The sequence below is a fragment of the Aethalodelphis obliquidens genome, unplaced genomic scaffold (assembly GCF_003676395.1).
Source record: "Aethalodelphis obliquidens isolate GAN/ISIS:26980383/991018 unplaced genomic scaffold, ASM367639v1 scaffold1, whole genome shotgun sequence".
NCBI lineage: Eukaryota > Metazoa > Chordata > Mammalia > Artiodactyla > Delphinidae > Aethalodelphis > Aethalodelphis obliquidens.
Window position 1 is genome coordinate 82,832,510 of NW_020837945.1, and position 20,884 is coordinate 82,853,393.

The 20,884-nt window shown below is 52.8% G+C and overlaps 2 protein-coding genes across 5 annotated transcripts; both read right to left on the minus strand.

The window, feature by feature from the left end:
- Positions 1 to 632: 632 nt before the first annotated feature.
- On the minus strand, positions 633 to 9,289 carry ABCF3 (ATP binding cassette subfamily F member 3). 3 transcript variants are annotated; one of them, XM_027110376.1, is made up of 21 exons: positions 8,998 to 9,289; positions 8,622 to 8,769; positions 8,402 to 8,481; positions 7,865 to 7,911; positions 7,601 to 7,698; positions 7,377 to 7,499; positions 6,945 to 7,211; positions 6,552 to 6,632; positions 6,404 to 6,463; positions 6,246 to 6,302; positions 6,111 to 6,133; positions 5,945 to 6,000; positions 5,626 to 5,826; positions 5,449 to 5,525; positions 2,864 to 2,908; positions 2,651 to 2,783; positions 1,931 to 2,019; positions 1,735 to 1,826; positions 1,415 to 1,547; positions 1,189 to 1,276; positions 633 to 1,099 (listed from the first exon to the last, which is right to left on the minus strand). In XM_027110376.1, the coding sequence occupies exons 1-21, from the start codon at positions 9,167 to 9,169 to the stop codon at positions 941 to 943; spliced, it is 2,229 nt and encodes a 742-aa protein (XP_026966177.1). In that variant the 5' UTR covers positions 9,170 to 9,289; the 3' UTR covers positions 633 to 940. The 3 variants fall into 3 exon arrangements, with proteins under 3 accessions (XP_026966177.1, XP_026966187.1, XP_026966197.1); XM_027110386.1 differs by having other exon boundaries at positions 636 to 1,099; positions 7,865 to 7,944; positions 8,998 to 9,202; XM_027110396.1 differs by lacking the exons at positions 7,601 to 7,698; positions 7,865 to 7,911; positions 8,622 to 8,769; positions 8,998 to 9,289 and having other exon boundaries at positions 636 to 1,099; positions 8,402 to 8,457.
- Positions 9,290 to 10,840: 1,551 nt separating this feature from the next.
- AP2M1 (adaptor related protein complex 2 subunit mu 1) lies at positions 10,841 to 19,929 on the minus strand. Of its 2 annotated transcripts, XM_027110425.1 has the most exons (12): positions 19,767 to 19,929; positions 17,703 to 17,819; positions 15,586 to 15,851; positions 14,785 to 14,867; positions 14,365 to 14,370; positions 14,038 to 14,173; positions 13,806 to 13,947; positions 13,178 to 13,297; positions 12,937 to 13,072; positions 12,736 to 12,833; positions 12,112 to 12,223; positions 10,841 to 11,446 (listed from the first exon to the last, which is right to left on the minus strand). In XM_027110425.1, exons 2-12 carry the CDS (start codon positions 17,774 to 17,776, stop codon positions 11,312 to 11,314), a joined length of 1,308 nt encoding a protein of 435 aa, XP_026966226.1. In that variant the 5' UTR covers positions 17,777 to 17,819; positions 19,767 to 19,929; the 3' UTR covers positions 10,841 to 11,311. The 2 variants fall into 2 exon arrangements, with proteins under 2 accessions (XP_026966226.1, XP_026966237.1); XM_027110436.1 differs by lacking the exon at positions 14,365 to 14,370 and having other exon boundaries at positions 19,767 to 19,879.
- Positions 19,930 to 20,884: the final 955 nt, after the last annotated feature.

Here is a 20,884-nt window from a genome sequence, read left to right on the forward strand (position 1 = left end):
ACCTCCAAAGAAGCAGATTCTGCCACAGAACCTTCAGCAGCACTTCCAGGGACTCTAAAAGAATTGGGAGAACTCAGACAGGGACCACAAGCTGGTAAGGGGTGAAAGGCCTGAGAGTCTGGCAAACAGGCAGGCACAGACCCTACACCAGCTAGCCCCAACTGGCCCATCTGCAAATCTGAGGTTGGAAGAGAGTGATGGGGCCTGTGAGAAGGCTCTCAGATCAGAGGTCCAGATCAGAGAAAAAGGGTGAGCCTGGGTCAGAGACCACTGGAGAAAGCAGTTGGCAAACCATGTTTGAGGCCAGGTTACAGAATCAGTTTACTCTCTCAAGCAGTGGGGCTGAGACAGCAGAACCCAGACCCCTTCAGCTGAGGCTGAGCCCGGGCCAGAGGGAACAGCACCGCAGTGATGTAATATGCCGCCCTTCATCACTAGCTTGGTCCACTGCAAGGCCAACCCCCAGCAGCTTCAATGACATCTCTGCCCAGGGGCAACACTGATACTGCCATGGCCTCCTCCACATGACCGACACAAATGCCACAGGAAAATGCCAAATCAGAGAGCCTACACTCCTTAACTGTGGGCAAACACTGTAGCCCCGCGCCAGGGAGCAGCAGAGGCGAGGCGAGGAAGATGCAGGGAGATTTAATTTACATGTGGCCACTCAGAGCCCAGTCGCAGCTGGGGCAGTGGGGGAGAACCTAAAATCCCAGAGGGCACCCCCATTCCCTTCCTCTTGGAAGACCAGTCCTTAAAGACCCTTAGGTGGGGCTCCCTGGGTTGCGCAAGAGGACGCTCCAATCAAAAGGAGAGATTTAGGAATAAGGCTGTCCCCAAAGTCGGGGTAAGTCCATGGCCGGAGATGGTTGCCTACGTGGTGGCCCAGGGGTCTGAGAGACCAGTCCATGTCCTGGGCACAGTCCTCAGCTTGGTGGCCCTAGAGGAAGCCCTCACGGCGGAACTGTTCCTGGAGAAGAGCTCGGTACTGGTCAAATCCCCCCTCGACCCGGGTGACGCCGCCTCCTTCACACACCCACAGCTCTTGGCACACCAGCCGGATGAAGCGTTCATCGTGGGACACCAGAATCACACCACCCTGAAAGACAGGAGACCAGGGAGCACTCAGGGGGCCCCTAAGGGGTGCTGAGGCCTGGGAAGGAGTGGGCAGTGTGAAGGTACACTCACCCTGAAACTGTTGAGAGCGCGGCCCAGAGCCTCAATGGTCTCCATATCCAGGTGGTTTGTGGGTTCATCCAGAATGTAGAAGTTGGGGCTGGAAGGCAGAACCCAGGAAGGTGGGAAGTTACGGGGGCTGGGAGAAAAGGAACTCTGATACGAAGGCAAGATAATCATTTTCCATTAGGAAAGAGTGGGAAAGGGGAGGGCAAAGCTCTTGAAAAGGAGGCCTCACCAGGGCATGGTCATCTGAGCAAAGGCCACACGGCTCTTCTGGCCCCCAGACAAGCTGGCAACAGGGCGCACGGCCAGTTCTCCAGAGATGCCATACCGGCCCAGCTGGTGACGGTATTCCTCCTCAGGCCGTCCTGGAATAGGCCCCACCCCACCGTGTGGGTTCTCGGCCCAACTCCCTCCCTTCACATTCCCCCCAGCCCCACCCCCAATGCATATGTCCTCACACCCAGCGTAGGGGGGCTGCTCAGCAACCCCAGGTAGGCCTAGCTGTAGGCGTCAGGCCCGGCCCTCCTTCCCCAACTCAAATCCCTGACGCACCGGGGAACTTGCGTGCCAGCAATTCCACAGCACTGACATTCAGGTCCAGCTGCTCCACGTGGTGCTGGCTGAAATAGCCAATCTTCAGATTCCTGCAGGCAGACGGAAAGGTGGAGAGAGGGCATGGAGGGCAATGGCCATAAAAGAGTGCAGCTACAGCACAGGAGGGTTTGGAGAGCGGCGATGTGGGCCCTACCTGTGAGCATGTCTGATGCCCCGAACAGGTGCCAGATCCCCCATAAGGAGCTTCAACATGGTAGACTTCCCAGCCCCATTCTCCCCAACCTGTAAGAAGTAACAAGAGAATGTAAAGAGCACCCTTGTGCGGGATACAGAAGTGGAGGAGATGAGAATGGGTCTCAGCTAGTCCCAGGGACTCCAACAACTAAAAAAATATTTTTAAGGAACTATAGAAAAAAATGAAGGAAGATGTAAAAGGGACCAATACCTAAGTACCCACTAAGTGCAAGGGAATTAATTCTCCCAATAACCAAGTGAGTTAGACATTATCTCCATTTTAAGGATGACGAGACTACTTAGTAACCAAGCTAGGAAATGGCAGAGTTAGGAATCGAAGTCTGACCCTGAAGCCCATGCTCTCTCCTCTATGTTCCACAGTTTGAGGAAACTCAGAGCTGAGACCAGTAAGACAAAGTACTGCTCTAAGTATTTATAAAATACCACATGCCAGGCTCTCCATCTATGCTGCAGAGCGGCCCTGTGAGGCTGGAGGAGGGGCCAGTACAAGTATAGCAAAGTCCTCCCCCGGGAGGTGGGGCCAAGTATAGCAAAGTCCTCAGCCCAGGCGCTGACTCCTACTCCTGGGGACCTTCTCCCCCATGTGGCCAATCCACACCACATACAGGGGTGGGAGAGTCCAGTCCCAGCTCACGAAACAGAGAAACACCAACCATACCACACAGATGCGGGATTCAAGATCAGCAGAGACGGTGAGACAGCTGAAGATGACATGCTTTGGGTCATAGTAGAAATCCACCTCATCTAGCTGCAGAATTGGTGGTGAGAATTTCTCAAACCCATCGGGGAACCTGCAAGAAGTGGGGGTGAGGAGCACGAGGGCAGCCAGAAACAAGAGCTTCCCCACCTGCCCCTCTGGCCCAGCACTCACTTCATCACTACCTCCAACTCCTTGTCCACGGGTTTCAGCTCCGGTCTGAGGAGAGAGGAGACAGACTAGGTTTACAACTTTAAAAAATAAATTTGTTTTTGTCACACAAGTAATATACATGCCAGAAAAACAGGATTCTTTTTTTTGGTGGTTCTTTTGTCCTCCCTGTTAATATACTGTGACGTATGTTTCAAGGTCACAAAATCCTAAATAAGCCTTATGACTCCCCTACCACCAGCACATCCAGAAATATTGCTTCAAGATTAAACCTCCAGGGCTTCCCTGGTGGCGCAGTGGTTGAGAGTCCGCCTGCCAACGCAGGGGACACGGGTTCATGCCCCGGTCTGGGAAGATCCCACATGCCGCGGAGCGGCTAGGCCCGTGAGCCATGGCCGCTGAGCCTGCACATCCGGAGCCTGTGCTCCGCAACGGGACAGGCCAAGGCAGTGAGAGGCCCGCTTACCGCAAAAAAAAAACAAAAAAAAACGAAAAAAAAAAGATTAAACCTCCAATGCTCTCCTGGGTATGTATCCAAAAAAAATGAAAACACTAATTCGAAAAGATACATGCACCCCAATGTTCACAGCAGTATTGTTTACAACTGCCAAGATACAGAAGCAACCTAAGTGTCTGCACATCCACAGATGAATGAATACACACACACACACACACACACACACATATAATGGAAAACGACTCAGCCACAAAAAAAGAATAAAATTTTGCCATCTGTAACAACATGGATGGACTTGAAGAATATTATGCTAAGTGAAATAAGGCAGAGAAAAAATATACTGTATGGTATCACTTATAGGTGGAATCTAAAAAATAAAGCTAGTGAATATAACAAAAAAGAAACAGACTCACAGATATAGAGAACAAACTAGTAGTTACCAGTGGGGAGAGGAAAGGGGTGGGGGGGGCAAGATTGGGGTAGAGGATTAAGAGATACAAACTACTATGTATAAAATAAATAAGCTACAAGAACATATTACACACCACAGAGAATACCGCCGATATTTTACGATAACTATAAATGAAATGTAACCTTTAAATATTATGAATCACTATGCTGTACAAGTGAAACTTATATAATACTGCATATCAACTGCACCTCAATTAAAAAAACCTCCGCGGCTTCTCTAGTGGCGCAGTGGTTGAGAATCTGCCTGCCAACGCAGGGGACACGGGTTTGAGCTGTGGCCTGGGAGGATCCCACATGCCGCAGAGCAAGTGAGCCCGTGCGCCACAACTACTGAGCCTGCATGTCTGGAGCCTGTGCTCTGCAACAAGAGAGGCCACGATAGTGAGAGGCCCGTGCACCGCGATGAAGAGTGGCCCCCGCTTGCCCCAACTAGGGAAAGCCCTCGCACAGAAACGAAGACCCAACACAGCCAAAAATAAATTAAATAAATAAATTTTAAAAACAAAAAAACCCTCCAATGCTCAACACCATTAGTCATTAAGGAAATACAAATCAAGATCACAATGAGATATCACTTCACACCCACTAGGATGGCTAAAATTTGAAAGACAGATAATAAGTGTTGGCAAGAAGGCAGAGAAATTGGAACCCTCATATATTGCTGGCAGGAAGGTAAAATGGTGCAGCTGCTTTTAGAAACAGTTTGGAGGGCTTCCCTGGTGGCACAGTGGTTAAGAATCCGCCTGCCAATGCAGGCGACACAGGTTTGAGCCCTGGTCCAGGAAGATCCCATATGCTGTGGCGCAACTAAGCCCATGCGCCAACTACTGAGCCTGCGCTCTAGAGCCCGCGAGCCACAACTACTGAGCCCACATGCCACAACTACTGAGCCCACATGCCACAACTACTGAAGCCTGTGCACCTAGAGCCCGTGCTCTGCAACGAGAAGCCACCGCAATAAGAAGCCTGCGCACCGCAACGAAGAGTAGCCCCCACTCGCCACAACTAGAGAAAGCCCACATGCAGCAACGAAGAGCCAACAGAGCCAAAAATAAATAAATAAACAAAATAAAATAAAATAAAAACAGTTTGGCAGTTCCTCAAAAATTTAAACATAGAATTACCATGTAACCCAGCAATTCCATTCCTAGGTATGTACCCAAGAGAATAAAAAACACATGTCTACACAAAAACGTGTACACAAATGTTCACAGCAGCATTATTCATAAGAGCCAAAAAGGGGAAATAATCCAAATGTCTACCACTTGATGAGTCAACAAACAAAATGTGGACTATCCATACAACAGAATGTTATCTGGTCATAAAGAGGAGTGAAGCACTAATCCATGCTCCGACACAATGAACCTCGAAAACGTTATGTTAAGCGAAAAAAGCCAGACACAAAATTCCATTTATACGAAATGTCCAGAATTAGCAAATATATACAGACAAAAAGTAGACTGATAGTTGCCTAGGCCTGGGGGCAAGATTAACTCTCCAAGAGCAGTAACAGAATACCCTGCCTTCCTGCAGGGGAGGAAATTAAAGTTGGTTTGTAGAAAAGAGGAGATCTAAAATGGGAGGGCAAGGGGTGGCCTACAAAATGAGGGAAGAAAATAAGAGACATGAGTCAAAGCCTGGTCAGAGACACCATACTCACAGCTTCTCCAGCATCTTGAGTTTGCTCTGCACTTGAGAGGCTCTATTGGCGTTGTAGCGAAACCGGTCAATGAAAACCTGCAGGTGGATGAGTTCAGGTACTGTTCAGCTCCCTCACTCCCCACAACTCTAATACCCATGGGATGGGGCAGGTCCCCAGCGCTGCCTGCTCCCACACCTGGATATGCTGGCGATATTGCTGCTGGGCCTCATATTCACGCTGCTGATTGAGCAGCCGCTCCTGCTTGCTCTTGATGAAGGTCTCAAAGTCTCCCCGGTAACCATCCAGCCGCTGGCTGTGCAGGTGGATGATGTCTGTGGCTATGGCATTCAGGAAGTTGCGGTCGTGGGAGACGACCAGGATTGTGGAGGGCCACGTCTGAGGGGGGGGGTCACAGGATGGCAGGCCCAGTTTGGGAAGGCAGTCAGCTCCCAGACCCCAACGGTCTTGGAGGCAGACCTTTCCCAGACTTACTCTGGCACCTGTAGGCACTCACCTGCAGGTAATTCTCCAGCCACAGGATGGCCCTTACATCCAGCATGTTTGTGGGTTCTGGAAAAGTGGAGGAGGACACGTTTGGGATAGAAGGGCTAGAGAACTGGGAACTTGGGTGATGGCATGCTTTTGCACCCCAAAGTCAGGGTGCCCCATTTCAAACTCACCATCTAACAGCAGCAGATCTGGCCTGTGGAAAAGAAGAACGCAAGGCTTGAGGTTTTAGGCCAGCGACTTGTTGCCACTCGCCAAGAGCCAAGCCCATCCTCCACAGTATCCATACCCAGGCCAAGGAGACTCACCTAGCAAACAGAGCCCGGGCGAGGGCCAGTCTCATCCTCCAGCCACCTGAGAACTCCCTAAAGAGAGACAGAGCTGCATCACAAGGGCGAGTGTTCACGAGAACAGGCAGAGGCAGAGCCAACAGTGTTCAGAGCCAAGAATGGTAAGGGCCACTCACCGCGTGGGCTGCTGCTGCATTTTGGGGGTAAAGCCAAGCCCAGCAAGAATGACTGATGCTCTAGGAGTGAAGAAATGAAAGAACCTGGTTGGAACAGGTAACAGAAGGGAAGGAGGAAATCTGAAGAAAGGAAGGGAAGTTTAAATACCTGGCAGGTGCTTTGTCAGCCTCAATCTCCTCCAACTTGGCATAGATTTCTGCCAGCTGTGCAGCTTCTGAGCCCTCGGCCCTAGGAATGGGGGAAGGGCAATCAGCCTGAGTGGGCGCAGTCTACTAGTATATCCTGCACCCCAGGACAGCTGCAAAGCAGGCCACTGGCTGCCTTGTTGCCAGGACAGGAACAGAGCACAGGAAGGACTTGCTCACGGCGGTGAGGGCAATGGGCACTGTGCCAGGAACAAGGGATTTACAGCCCCACAGCGCCAAGTTCTAAGATCTGCTGCCTACTAGGATGGGCACACGAATTGTGGATTGTGCCAGCACGGCAGGCACTCTGTGAAGCACAGCCGCTGCTGGTCAATCCCTCGCCAGGAGCCCTCACCTGCCAGCAGCAATCTGGGCGCTGAGCTCCCGCTCCCGACGCAGGAGATCTTCTCGCACAGTATCACTCTCCAGCACACTCTGCAGGGCAGGGGTGTCGTCTCCAGCAACCTCCTGCTCCACGTGCAGCAGGGAAATGTGGGCTGGAACCCGCAGGCTCCGGGTGGCCAGCATCTTCAGCAGCGTCGTCTTCCCTAGTCCATTCCGACCCACCAGCCCATAGCGGCGGCCCCATGCCAGGTTCACATCTGCTCCAGCCAGCAGTACCCTGCAGAGGTGGTAGGAAGGAGACAAAGGGTACTCTAGAGGTAGTTGCACAGCAAGTTTAACAACAGAAACCTAACTATTTTTAGCCCCATTTCACCTCTCCTAATTCTCCTTTAACTGGAAAAAGAAAAATATCACCCGCACTCCCCCACTGCCACTCCCTCACCTATCGCCAAAAGACACATCAAAGTTCTCAATTCGCACATCGTAGGATTTGTTCTTGCCAGATGATTCCAACCGACTCTCCTTTCTGCTGCCTGCCTGGCTGGCTGATGCCTCTTCCAAAACTCTTTTAAAGGGAGAAACGGATGGCTTTTAGCACTCCCAAGCACCCTTCCATCCCAATAGAGACTGCTCTGCTCTCTTCTCAGCCCTTCTCACTAAACTCACAGAGGGCTGCTGGTCTTGAGTGTGTCCTTCTCTGAGCGCTTCTCCTGCTTTGCCTTCAGTCGAGCCTCAGCTTTCTCTAGCTTCTTTGCATTCACTGTCTAAGGGTCCAAACACAACCATTTCATCCTAGGGTGTAGGCTCAGAGACTCAGGAAAAGACAATCAGAAATCCCCCAGAAAGATACTCCAATATTTAGAGACAATCAACTCCCACTCCCCCCCATAGATACAGCCCTCTCCTTTTCTTCCTCCTCCCCCTCCTCACCGAGGACTGTTCCCTCTTTAGCAGGCCTGGAAGTTTGGTGCCACAGTCTGTAAGCGATAAGAAAAGCTGTCACCTTCTCCCTAAGGGAAGGGAAACTAACATTTTGAGTAACTATCACAAACTAAACACAGACACATACATTTAAAGGAAAGCCTTACAAATTCTGGAGATAGGTATCATCCTCCCAACACTTAAAAACAAAACAAAAACTCAATTCACAGATTAAGGATACAGAGACTGGGAGCAGACAGGCAACTCTTACAAGATCATGCAGTTGGTTAGTAAGTCGCAAAATTGGGGAGTGAACCCAAGACTGTCCAGCTGCAAGGCCCATATGCTTCCTACCACACCCAAGAGCTTAGAGAACTCTCCAAACCTAATCCCTTTATTAACGGGCTCATCTGCCCTCTGTAAAGACATCAACTAGTTCCTACAACCTTGTTCTGTGGAACAGAGATACCAAGAGTCCTGAGCTCCAGGGAGCGGAGGCCAAGAAAAGGACACACGGCAGCTAGTTCAATCTTCCCTCACTCTCACCGTAGCTCTCTGTTATCTTTGACAACTGGATGGGGGCGTCTAGTAGCACCTGGCTGTTTCCCTGGGTCTGTGGCTCAGTCCTTGAGGGTAGGGATAGAAAGCAAAGAGTTATAAGTGGAGGAGAAAGCTCTGTGGCCGTCAGACCTTCCTCCCTCACGTCTCCTCTCCTGACCGTCCGCCCTCCCATCTCCCCCACGAATATCCCTGCCCTGGCACGTACAGGCGCAGAGTGTTGTACATGCGCTGGCACACGGCCCTGATGCCCGCGTCATCCTTGCTGTCCCCGGACACCTCTTGCAACAGTTCCCCCACAGCTTCCACCAGGTCATCCACAGACTCGAAGTCCGCACTGCCGCTGTGCAAGACGCCTAGGGCGGGCGTGGCAAGACGAGGAAAATACCAGGTAGGGTGGACATACAAGCAGTTTTAATCCCCGTACCGCGGCCCCAGTCCGGGCTCCAGAACCAACTGGCCCTCGGGACAAGAGGTCACGCAGAGGAGAGGCCTAGCAGCGGTCCCCGGCACTGCCCTCCCTTAGTACTCCCCCCCTGACTACCACTTCGGCATCCCCAGCGCGTTGATTCGGTTCGGCTCACCCGTCACGTAGTCGAAGACCTGTCCGTCAATTTCGGGGAACTCACTCCGCAGGATTTCTGCGCAAGTCGCCATGTTCCAGTTGGGATCCCGTCCGCGCAGTCGCCGTGAGACCTCGGCCAAGGCCCGCCCCCTGCCCGTCCCCGAAATCTCGCCCTTCCTTCCAAAGCGCATGCGAAACGGTGACGTAAGAAATGCGCAGAGTGCGCAGAACCCGGTGGGCGGGGTGAACGGCGCTGGAGGAACGGTGCGCAAGCGCCGCTCAAGTCTACGCTGAGCCACACTCTCTGCGTTTGCGCAACCCTTTCCACTAAAAAATTAGCCACACGTGCGGTGCTCGCTGCCTTCTGGGAGGTGGAGATCCTGCTGGCGGCGGGGGCGGGGTGCAGGGAAGCTCGCGGTTTATCTGGGAACCTCCCAAGAAGGGCGGTTGATAAAGCACTTCGGCCTTGCTAGATTCTGTACGCTCACTTGAGGCGCGTCAGCCGCTGCGCGCCTGTCCGGGTCCATTTTGGAGCTCGCCGAGAGCTTTGCTGACTCAACGCTGGTCCCTGAGCTCTTAGAAGCCCCTGGCGCCGTTCTGTGCAGCCGCGCGTTTTGTTCCGGTTCTCTGGCCCTACGGGCTGCTTGTCTTGGTCAGGTAGCCAGCCCGCCCGCGACCTGCACTCAGTCCTCTCACACTTGACAGCTCAGCTGACTTCAGCGAATTACGTCCTCCCACCACCCCCGGGGCACTGCCTCACTGACCGCCACGGGGCAAGAAAACCAGATCGACAAGGTCTGTGTAAATGCACTATGTATTCCCTACCTACACCCAAAGCAAAGAGACTTCTTCGTACCCTGATGGTGCTACTGCTTCACATTTAATGTGAATATTCTTCCAAGTGGGCTCTAAAATTGTCACCTAAAGTCACAACGTTATCCATCCTTTTGGCATTGTGAGGAATCGATCCTGTTATTTCCATTTTATATGAAACACAGGGAAAGTAATTCTGACGGGGAAACTACAGAACTATTTGGTTTCTTCAACATTGCAAGAGCTAAAGGAAAACCTGTGATTTTTAAGATTTAAGAAGCATTCACCAATCACAATGGACCTTGTTTGGATCCAGATGTAAATTGTGAAAATTTTTGTAGGACACTTGGATTAAGCACGAACACAGATTGGATGTGATATTAAGGAGATGACAAGTTAAACCACCATGATGCGACATGAGGGTTCATTTTATATTTTCTCTTAATAGATGTTTTAGGTTTAAAAAGGTTGAGACCAAGCAAGGGAAAACCAGTGATGGCAAATCTTTATCTGCTCCAACACATCAGCAGAAGATGAAGCACTCCCCTCACGGACTCACTCACCACACAATTCTATGGAGAGGGGGAGGCACAGAGGGAGGAATTTTCTAAGAGGCCTGGGAAGAGTCATTTTTCCTTTTTACAACCCACCGAGGTCTGTGAAGCCTGAGTAACTGCCAGGAGGATGGAATTAAGAGGTCAGTTTCTAAGGATGGCTGGAAAGACCAAACGTAAACCTTGCTTAATCTCTGCTAATTAGAAAAATACCTGCCTAAAGCTGAGAATGATTTTAAGGAAAGAATCTCTACCCTCAGGGAACCGGGGCCAGGTGGGGCTGCTTGTCCTTGAGGCTATTTTCTCAGAGGAGATGGAAGACCTGGGGCTAACACCTGTCAGGGGCTTAGATGGCCCTGAGGGACGTAACAATTGAGACAAAATAGAGTTTGGAATAGAAAATTCTACTCCTGGCAGGCCAAGTAAGACAGGGGAGGACAGTCCCACCAGACCCCCTCCCCGTGTACCTTCCACTTCAACATTTAGCCAGCAACACCATTCTACAGAGTTTATTAGGTTTATAACTGGACAAAGTCACACGTTGTACAAAATGAAGCTCACACTATCCCAAAGCAGAGTAGGAATTGAGGGCTGGGGATCTGTTACTGGCCTTTGGGGGAGCTCCGAGGTGAGGGGCAGCCGACCCTCCCACTCCAGAGATGTGGCCACAGGGGAGGGGAGGAGATGGGGCCCACCTGGCTTTGGTCGCAGAACTCAGAGCCTGGCATGGGGCTGGGGCAGGCAGATGGACGGAGGAGCAGGAACCTCAGAAACCACCCTGCCCAGGGAGCCCAGGGACTGCTCCAACAGTCCCGCTCACAACGTGGTTGGTCCAGACCTAGACGAAGGGGCTGGTGCAAAGGGAAGGCAGCAAAGCAGGAGGGAGACACTGACGTGTGGTGACCAAGGGCACCCAGACCCGTGGAAGAGGGTGGGTGGGGAGGCGGGCTAGCTGCCACTAGGCAGCTAGCAGCGGGTCTCATAAATGCCGCTGCGGCCAATGTAGCGCACCCATTTGATGACGTCGTGGTCGCTGTAGTTCAGCTTCGGTTCAAACACCTTCAAGTAGCGCACCTTGAGACCAGAAGGCGCGAATGGCACCTGGGCAAGGGACAGCTCCAGTTAGGAACGTGACCTTCCTTTCACTGCCGCTCTCCTCCGGGAAGTTCCATAGCCTTGCCCTACCTCATCTCTCTACTACAGGTGTCTGAATGGTTGGGACCCTGAAAGAAGCTGAAGGAAGCTGGGGTGGTGAGGGGTCCTCTAAGAGGTTACTAAGGAAGAAAGCATATCCAGGAGTAACTAGCAATCATTTGGGTTTGAAGTCAGGCCCTGCCTGTGATGACTTGAATCAATTCCTTTAATGAGCAGGTGGCAGCAACCAAAGACCTGCCTTAGAACATACTTATCCTGCTCAATATTAGGGACTTAAACACTAAGGTGGAAAAAATTACATGTCTAACGTGCACAAAGCAAAGTCAGCCCATTTTCCTGTCTGTAAACTTTGTGTCTTACCTGACATGAAAGCTGTTTCAGTTTTCCCTAAGAATTGTTTTATGACAAGCCAAAGGAAGTCAAGGATTTTTGTCGGTGTGAATAGCAATTTCTAGTAGGAGGCCTAAGGTGGGAAGGAATGGGTCTGTGAATTGCAATCACTTCTCTCTGGGCCTCAGTTTCCTCGTCTGCAAGGTGGTAGGTGCAGAGGTTGATCTGAATGATCTCTAAAGCACACCCTGCCGTGGCTCTAGGCCCCTTCTCTGCCATACCTCAAAGTTCATTGAAATGGGGGGTCGAGCCCATTTCTTCTTGTCGTTGGTGGGCAGAAGCTCAATCTCAGCGCTGATCTGCGATTCCTTCATGCCTGCCATGCGCTTGATCCTGGGAACACAGGGGCCCTGGTAGCCTGGAGGAGCTTCAAGGGGGGTTGCCCCTTTGGGGAGGTTGCGGGGTGGCAGGGAAGAGAACCCAGGAGCTTGTGGGAGGTGCTAGGGCAAGGAAATGTGGTGAGGACTCTGATAACCTCTTGCTATGAAACCCTGGGTCTGTTATTCCTTTAGCACTGTGGGCTGCACGCAGTTTCTGCTTAGATACATGGCCATGCTATCCCTTGCTCTCTACTTCACAGAGGTATTGCAAGGGCAAATAGGGAAATGTTAAAGAATCTTGATAAATAAATGCATGCATGCATGCACCCCAGTGCAGGCATGTGCACACTTACACAGAGGTATAAGGGGTGAGAACACAAGCAAAGGCTCCTGGAGAAGCAGTCACCCCCGTTCCCCCCACCACCACACACACACACTCACTCACAGGACGAAAGGTGAAACTTAACAAGAGGGTACACCAAGGCATCTTGAGCCCTGCTGTAGCCTCATGAAGGAAAGACTCACTTCCACACGATGGCGTTCTCGCTGGCCTTGTACTTGGCCTTCCCCTTCATGCAGATCACCTGCACCCCACTGGTGTTCAGGGGGGTTGGGATCCTCACCTAGAAGTGACACACCTGTCAGGGAGCTCTGTCAAACCCTGACATCAGCTCCCTTTATTCCTGGAGACAAGTGCTTCCTCCTCCCCAAGTCCCTTATCCTCACCTCAATCTTCTGAGCCAGTAGTGAGGGCTTGAAGTTGGACTTAATGACCACCTTGACCTCCAGCTTGGTGCGTCCCACTTCCCGAACTAGCGGGATCACTCGGAAAGGAAGGATGATGTCCTTGGTGGTGCGATACCTTTAGGGGTGTGAGACCTTCAGGTTGGCACAGCAGAGCCTGTTCTCCTCCCTCTCTCCCCATCTCTGCCAACAGCAACCCCTGCTCCTCACACCCCAATGGCACCTCATGAGCTCAAATTCTCCGTCTGGTGGGATGAAGCTGATGCTGCGCTCCGAGTCAAACTTGCTGAGTCGCACACACTGGTGGAAGGTACAGTCGTCAATGGCAATTGACTGCTTCCCGCTGCAAGCAGGGACAGAAGGTCTCCTCATTGGTACAAGAGACTAGCACGAGAGAGTCGGGCTGGGAGATTAGCCCACCCCCAAAGGCTGCCAGAGCCTGGACAGGCGTGCACTATAATCTATGGAAAGCTGTCAGAATGCAGCTGTCTGGCTTGCGGGTCCTTGTCCCAGAGTTATGGATGAGTGGGAGCTTTGCAAACTCATCATCTTTTGAGAGCTCTGCTGCTTGGAACCCAAAAGTTTCAGGCACACTGGGCAGGGGCCATCAGTATGTACAGAAGAATCTTGGTCCTTGGGATCAAACAAAGGGGCTTACTCTGAGTAGGATGAGGACAATCCCCTCATCTCTCTTAACACAGATACCAAGAGCAACCAAGCCAAGCACACCCTTAGGAAAAGGGAGTTTGCATTACTGCAAAAATGAAATCCAGAAGGAACCTGTGATTCACCAGGCTCTGCTCAGCCCTCCAAGGTCCACCCTCTCCCACCAGCTCCCCTGCCCCAGGCACCTCTTGCTTGTTTCATCAGCTGTGCCTTTGCCCTGCTTCTCAATGACAATCTTGTCATTCATCCCAAACTTGCACTCGGGCATGCCACTCAGGTAGCTCTTCATCACCACCCGGCCTGACACATGGGCGCTCAGCACCTGCCCTGGTGATGGACAGATAAACAGGAGCAGCTGAGTCAGGACCAATATCCTGCCCTGGCCCCCATCCCGCTTCATCACGAGAGGGCCCTCACCCTGTGGGGACATGAGGAGGTTCACACTCTCCAGCACATCCAGGAAGAGCTCGTTCCGGCGATACTTGATGCCCTCCCGCCGCCAGCCAATCTGCCCGGTCACCTGGCTGGTGATCTGAGACTGCTCTTCTTTTGTCTACATGGGGAATAGAGACAAACAGCAAGGCCTCACTCCTCTCCCCCTTCAATCCACTTGTCTCCATCCCCACTCCACCCTCATCCCCTCTCCCTTCTAGTCCCCACCCTGTGACCCATCTTCCCCCATGGGGCAGCGCCTGGAGGAAACTGAGCAAAGCTGCAAGGGTGGAAGCTGAGGGAACAGCTTACCTGATGCTGCAGAACACAGGGCCAACATGGTGCCCACAGGAAGCAGCAGAGGAGCGCAGATGGGAAGAGGCAGGCAGAAAAGAAGGAGAAGGCTATGAGGCCTGGATCCTAGAAGAGGGCCCAAGCTCTCTCCTCCTGAGGAATGCCAAGCCTCCAGAGCAGTCCACACCCACCCTTCCCGCAGTGTAGAAGGAAACTGCTTGAGCTGTATCCCCAGTAACAGAGATGCTGAGTTGGCAAGCTCCAGGGGTGGGAGAGGGCTACACAGAGCAAAAGAGGCCTGCGGTCATGGCAGGAGGCTCAGGCCAGCACTTCCTGTCAGGGGCAGGCTCATGAGTCAGCTCAGACAACGCTTGGGGGCCAGCGGGGATGAAGGGAGGTTGGGCTCCACCCTGACTACAGCCTGTACAATTTGAGTACCTGGCTCTTGATGCCCTGCTGGGTGATGAAGGTTTTCAGCGCGCCTGTCTCTGAGTTCTGTGGGTAGCCAAAATCTAGGATCTCTGCAAAAGGAAGGGAGCCATCAGCTCCTAGAAAAAGCGGAAGGCTCCTTTGATCCAGTCCCTCCCCTGGCCTGGATATATCTGGCCAGCATAGCTCCAAAAGACATTTAGGCACCATCTGCAGCGAAGTTTTAGCATTTACTCTAGGATTTGTGCTTTATAAGAAAACAATGAAAACATCACGGTTTTTTTTCAAATAGAAAAAATCAGCAGAAGAGTTGCATGGCCAGTGGGTGAGAGGTCAAGAAGCCCTCAGCCCTGAAAAGACAGAGATGTTGGGAAGATGAAAGGACTCTGTTCACTTAAATCATACCCTACAGAGGAAGAGAGGTAACGACGCGCCCGGAGGGGCCTATATCATCTCACCCTTGTCCAGGCTCTGAGGCAGCTGTTGCGATGGAAAGCTGGGAGGAGAGTCAGTGTGGTAAGACCCAAACCACAAAGATAAGAGGATGAAATGTGCTTAACTGAACTGCAGGAGGACCAGCCACCAAAAGACCTTTTGGTCTTCCCCTACCTCCATTCGCTAGCCTATTTTTGTATTCACTTCAGATCAGCCTTTAGTTCTGGATTTGGACTGTCCTCCTCAGAGCTCAAAATACCAGATAGTCAGGAAAGGAAGTTCAGAGGGCACTGGAGCCTCAGACCTGCTCCCACCTCCAGGCCAGGCCCCAGCAGGTGCATCCCCACCCTAGACCCACTGCCCCGCCAGCCTCACCATCCAGCAGCTCATATATGAGCACAAAATTGTTCTTGATGTTCTCTTCGCTGATCTTGCCAAAGTAGGCAGCCATTACGTCACACATCTTATAGAGGAATTCGAAGACCATGGCAGCATTGACATTCTGCTTGGTGACAGCTGCCAGCCAGATGTTGGACCGCTTAACATGGAAGAAACTGGTGCGAGCAATGTTGGTGACGGGGCTGCGCACCTGCTGCCGGGCATGGATAACATTGACCCGAAAGGCGTCCACTGCGTTCCTCCTGAGAGAAAAGGGTGCACAGAGGCTGCTCAGTACATGGGCAAACCTCACTCTGCAGGGATCAACCACAGCTAACAAACAGCCACCCCCCTCTCTGCTGAAGTCTGACATGCACTCTAAAGCCAATGCCTAAACTGTTGGGTGGTTCCCTAGGGCTCCTCCCAGTGGGGGCACGGGGTGGGGCGGCGGGAAGGGCCAGTGCTAGGCTGATATCTGAAGGCCACGAGAGACAGGGAAGTCAAGTGGCAATGACAGGACGGCAGATATAACCACAATAAAGTGAGGTCCATCAGGTTTTGAGAAGTATGTTCCTGACTTCCAGGCCTGGCCCCAGTTTTCCTGCTGCCACCTCTATAGCTTCTCAGTAAGCTCCAGGCCCAGATGAGAAAGAGACGCTGCTGCTTCTCCAGTCTTTCCACTAGTGATCCCACCAGTGGGGAAGGCTGCCTCCTCCAGAAGTTAGACAAAACCAGCATGACTTCAGAGAAGGCTCTAATCTACTGAGGGAAAAGCCGAGGGGCCATGGAGCTGGGCCACCCCATTCTTGTCCAGGATCCAATTCCAGGGCAAGTTCAGGGATGAAAAAGGATGAACAAAACAACGATGTGGGGACTGGGGTGGGGGGACAGGATCCCCCACCCACCTGTGCCTGGGCAGCAGCTTAACAGGCCGCTTACCTATTGCTACGGCAGCCAATGAGATGGGATGAGAGAAATGATGCCAGCAAGAAGAGGAGAGTGACAGCAACGAAAGAGAGGATTAGACACCAACACACTGGGGTGGGCAGCACACACCACGAGGTGGAAGCAGACGGGCAACAGGCAAGGGGTGGAGAGCACAGCAAGGCATGCAAGATGGTGTATGTCCTGGCCTTGGCTTAACCAGGCCCATCCAGGGTGCGAGTGGGGTGTGGGTGGGTATACGCAAGCCAGGCACTGCCACAACTCTAGCCCATGCCCCACCACCAGCCAACGGACAAACAGCCACAAAGACCAGGCTAGCCCATTAGCCAAGAAACCAGGAGCCACTGCAGCAGGCCCATCTCTGACTGTCTATTCTAAGCAATTCCAGGAAGAAAAACAGGGCAGCATGAACCAAAGGAGCCTAATCTCGTTAGAGCCGCTGAGGCTGGGGTAAGTCCCCTCTGTCAGGGAACAGCAGTGGCATGCAGGGTGGGGCAGAATGAGAAGTGAGGCTGTGCCTCCTTATAGGGGTCTGAGGCACACAGGACAAGGAGCTGTTCCCAGGCTACTCTGATAGGCCAGAAAGGCAGCACAGCCTCCCTGCTCATCCCTCAGTGACCCGGAGAGTGTCTCAGGCTTGCTCACCACCTCTCCTCCAGGAGTAGCCCAGAGGTACTGAAAACAGCTGAGTCAGCAGCCTGACTCCTGAGAAAGGGAGAGGCATTCAAGAGTCCAGTGAAGACTCTCACCATGAGAAGGGCTTGTGAGAGCAAGACTTAGGTGGATTAGTACCACCAGCCTGACCACTGACTCCACCCGCTGGAGACAGATCTCCCTTCTCCTCAAAGGAGGGATCAATCTGCCCGGCCAAAAGCACTCAGCTCCAGCAACCAGGTCTGTCACTGCAGCAAACAGGAGGCAGGAAGGGCAGGAGTTCCTAAGACTGTGGGGGGCCTGCCTTTTCACAGGTCCCCCCAAGCAGCCAGCAACTGGCTGCCTGGCCAACACCACCAGACCTAATGGGAACCAGGCTGTATTAGCTGAGCTTCCAGGATGAAGCAAGGGGTGGGGGCGGTCCCAATCAAGCCTCTGGGAGAAAGAGACCTGGTCCTGCATGCTGGGGAGGTGGGTGGGGGTGGGGGCACAGCTGGCTCAGCCAGGGGACTCACCCGATATCATCTCGGTAGACTCGGGAGATGAGCACCTCCCCCTTGTGATTATAGATGAATAAGCCTCCAATCATGGCGGCAGCTCAGTCTCCGCGGCCCATCGCTCTCAGAACAGACCTAGGATGGGGGGGTCAGGGTAAGGGAAGGTCTCAGAACCCCTGCCAATGTCCCCTGTGGGGCTGTGCAGGTCACTGGCTGGGCTTTTTTTCTGACTTGATCCTCCAGCAAGTGACCCTGCAACCCTCCCAGGCATGCCCCTCCCCTTAGCCAGGCTCCAGTTCCTGTTTATCCCATACTGGAAGGGAGAAAAGGGAGAGGGACTGAGGCCCAGGATTCTAAGGCCATTTTGACACCCCCCCCCCCCCCCCCCGGCCCCTTTTCTGGGGCTGAGCCCAGAGTAGCCCCTCCCCCATTTCACAGTGCTGAGCTCAGCAAGGCCCCTTCCTGTGCAGACTCTCACTCAGGCTCTAGCTGGTGAGTCACGGTGAAGGCCTGCCTGTGGCTGCAGGAATGGTGGTAGGAATGACTCCAGTTGGTTCAGGCCTGGGGCCCCCAGGCAAAGCTTTAGGAGCGCCCAGTCCCTCAGGCTCCACTACCCTTCTGAGAAGGCACCAGGGCCCGAACCTCCAGCTCTCTAATTCACAGAAGTCTAAACATTCCAGGAAAGGGTGTGCAGGGTGTGGGGAGGAAGAGAGAAGGGAGGCCTTAGGCCCTGACATGGACCCTGGAGTGTGGCTCCAACCTCTCCCAGGCAGTCAGATAAACAGCAAAAGAGCAGAGTAGAAAGGCCCCAGCTCTGACAGACTACACTTCAGTGACCCAAGCTGCTTATTAGTTATTTTTGACCACCTCTCTTTTAAAAAGAAAGGCTCCCTCTCAGCTCCCAAGTGCAATGAAAATACAGGGGTGTGGGGGAATGGGGTGGGTGCAGGTTCATAAAAATCAAGAGGTCCTTCCAGCTGAAATTCTGTGATTCCAGACCCACAGCATAATTCGCTTCTGACCCGAGTGCCTATAAACGAGGGGCAGAATCCCTGAATTATCCAAATTATTTGGGTCAAACTAATTTAGACTGTTTGCAGTGAGAAAAAGGGTTAATTTAGTTCTAGATTTCCTGGATTAGCCCTGGTGTTAATTTCACCGGGGGCAGTTTAGCAGACTTTTCTAAACTGGAAAATAAAGCCTATTACTGTGGCAGTCAAGGTCTCCCAGACTGCGTGAGAAGTCTCTCAAGGTGGTGGACACATCCCATTCCTCAGTCCCAAAGAGACTGGGAGAGGAAGCGCAAAATGGAGGTAGAGCCCTGGTCAAAGAACCAAGTCCACAGGTATCAAATGGTAGGGAGCTCAGGGCATCAGAGAAGCAGAGGTGGGGCCCAGGAAAGGAATGGCATATTTAGTTAAGGGACAGACTGGCAGCAACAGCCAGGAAGTATACTCAGGTGAGCCCACAGCGGCAACAGGTATGGTGGGGGCACCTGGAGAAGAGAGTTTCCAGTATGTCAAAAGTCAAGGCTTTAAAGAGGAAAAAACGGCAGGGAGAGACTAGTAGTGGTGAATAAGGGAAAGCTGGGTAGACGTAGCTTGCTGTGGCGTGCAGGTGTAGAAGCAGGCGGGGGTGGTGGGCTTTTCGCCCTGGGGAGGAGAACGTCGCGGGTAAAGATGGTTCCAGGGAGTGCGGGGGCTGTCACTCAACTGCGAGGAGGGGTGCCGCAGGGTGGGAAGCTTGTCCCTGCGCCGAGAGGAGGAGGCGCCGCGGGGTAGGGGGTTGTCACGATCCTAGGGAGGGGGCCGTCGCGGGGCATCCCTGCTCTGGGAGAATTCCAGTAGGGTCCCCTTCTCACAGGAAGCTCCGGGCGGGTCAGGTGGAGGGCACCGCTCAGCGCCCTTCCTGCAACCGCGCCCGGGGCGCCCCCGCCCCGCCGTCAGCTCCCTCCCGGATCTGAAGGCTGAGGCCACTCCCGGGTGTGGACTGCTTTCCGCGTAGCGCAGTGTAGGGAAGAGCAAAGCTGGGCAGCCAGGCAGGCGTCTTCCTTCACCCCGTACGGCTAGATCCCTAACTCACCTGGTGTCCGCAGGCCCCTGCTCAGCCAGCCTGGCCACTCTCCGGATCCCAAGATGTCCGCCCGCCCCCTGCTCGCCTGCCCGCTGCCTCGGCTTTCACTGCAGTGCCGCGGCACCGCCCCGGCCTCTGCTGCGCGTGCGCATCCGCCGAGGCAGCAGACTACAAATCCCGTCAGGCCTCTCGGCCTTCTCGCTTACAATTATAAACCCCCTAAGTTTGGCAAAACTACAACTACCGCGGCCTTTGAGAACCTTCGAAGGAGGGGGTAGGCGTGCCTTGGGGGAGGGGTAGGAGTGGCCTTATTCAGCCCTACCCGAAATACACAATCCAGAATACGCTGCTACACTCCTCACTTCATTTTCCCCATTGAGCATTCTGGGGATTGTAGTCTCTGCAATCCCTCCTGTTCCTATTTCAGTGTTTCCGAGAGCCTCAGAGGATTAGTGCTGGTTGTTGAGGCCCGGCTGTTAAGCCTTGAATCGCTGTAGGCCTTTTCAGTCTCCAGAGCCCGAGGACTGGTTGTTCTCACTTTACACACACGCGCGCGCGCGCGCACACACACACACACACACACACACACACACACACACGACTTGGCAGTAGAAGAGTTTGTACTGAGTTTACTGCTTTATAACACCACCTCAGATTTTCCCAAGCTTTTTTGCATGATATATTTGTTCTAGACATGAGCCTTTTCCCAGGGATCAATACCCAAGGTAGGGGGCAGGGTGTGAGGCGGCAAATATTTGGAAGAAACTAGCTAAAGCTTTTCAAAAATATGTCTGTTCTACCTCAGCTATACCTATGTGACTGTGAGCTCCTCAAGGCCAGGAGGACCTGTGCGCCTTCTAGTGACAGGCATATATATTGCTTAAAAAACCGTTGGCAAGTTGAATTTAATTTGACATGGGATTTGAAATCCCTTCTCTGATGGAGTTAATTTTCACATCCAAGCTGAGAAGAAGAGACAGAGCCAGTCCTGGCACATGAAAGGCCTTCCTGGCTCTTGCAGGACCTGCAGAACATCTGTTGGCTCTTCTCTTTCTGTAGGAAAAGATACCCTGCTGCCTTCCCTAGGCAGGGCTGAGCCCATCATGAGAAGAACAAAGGGCACCAAA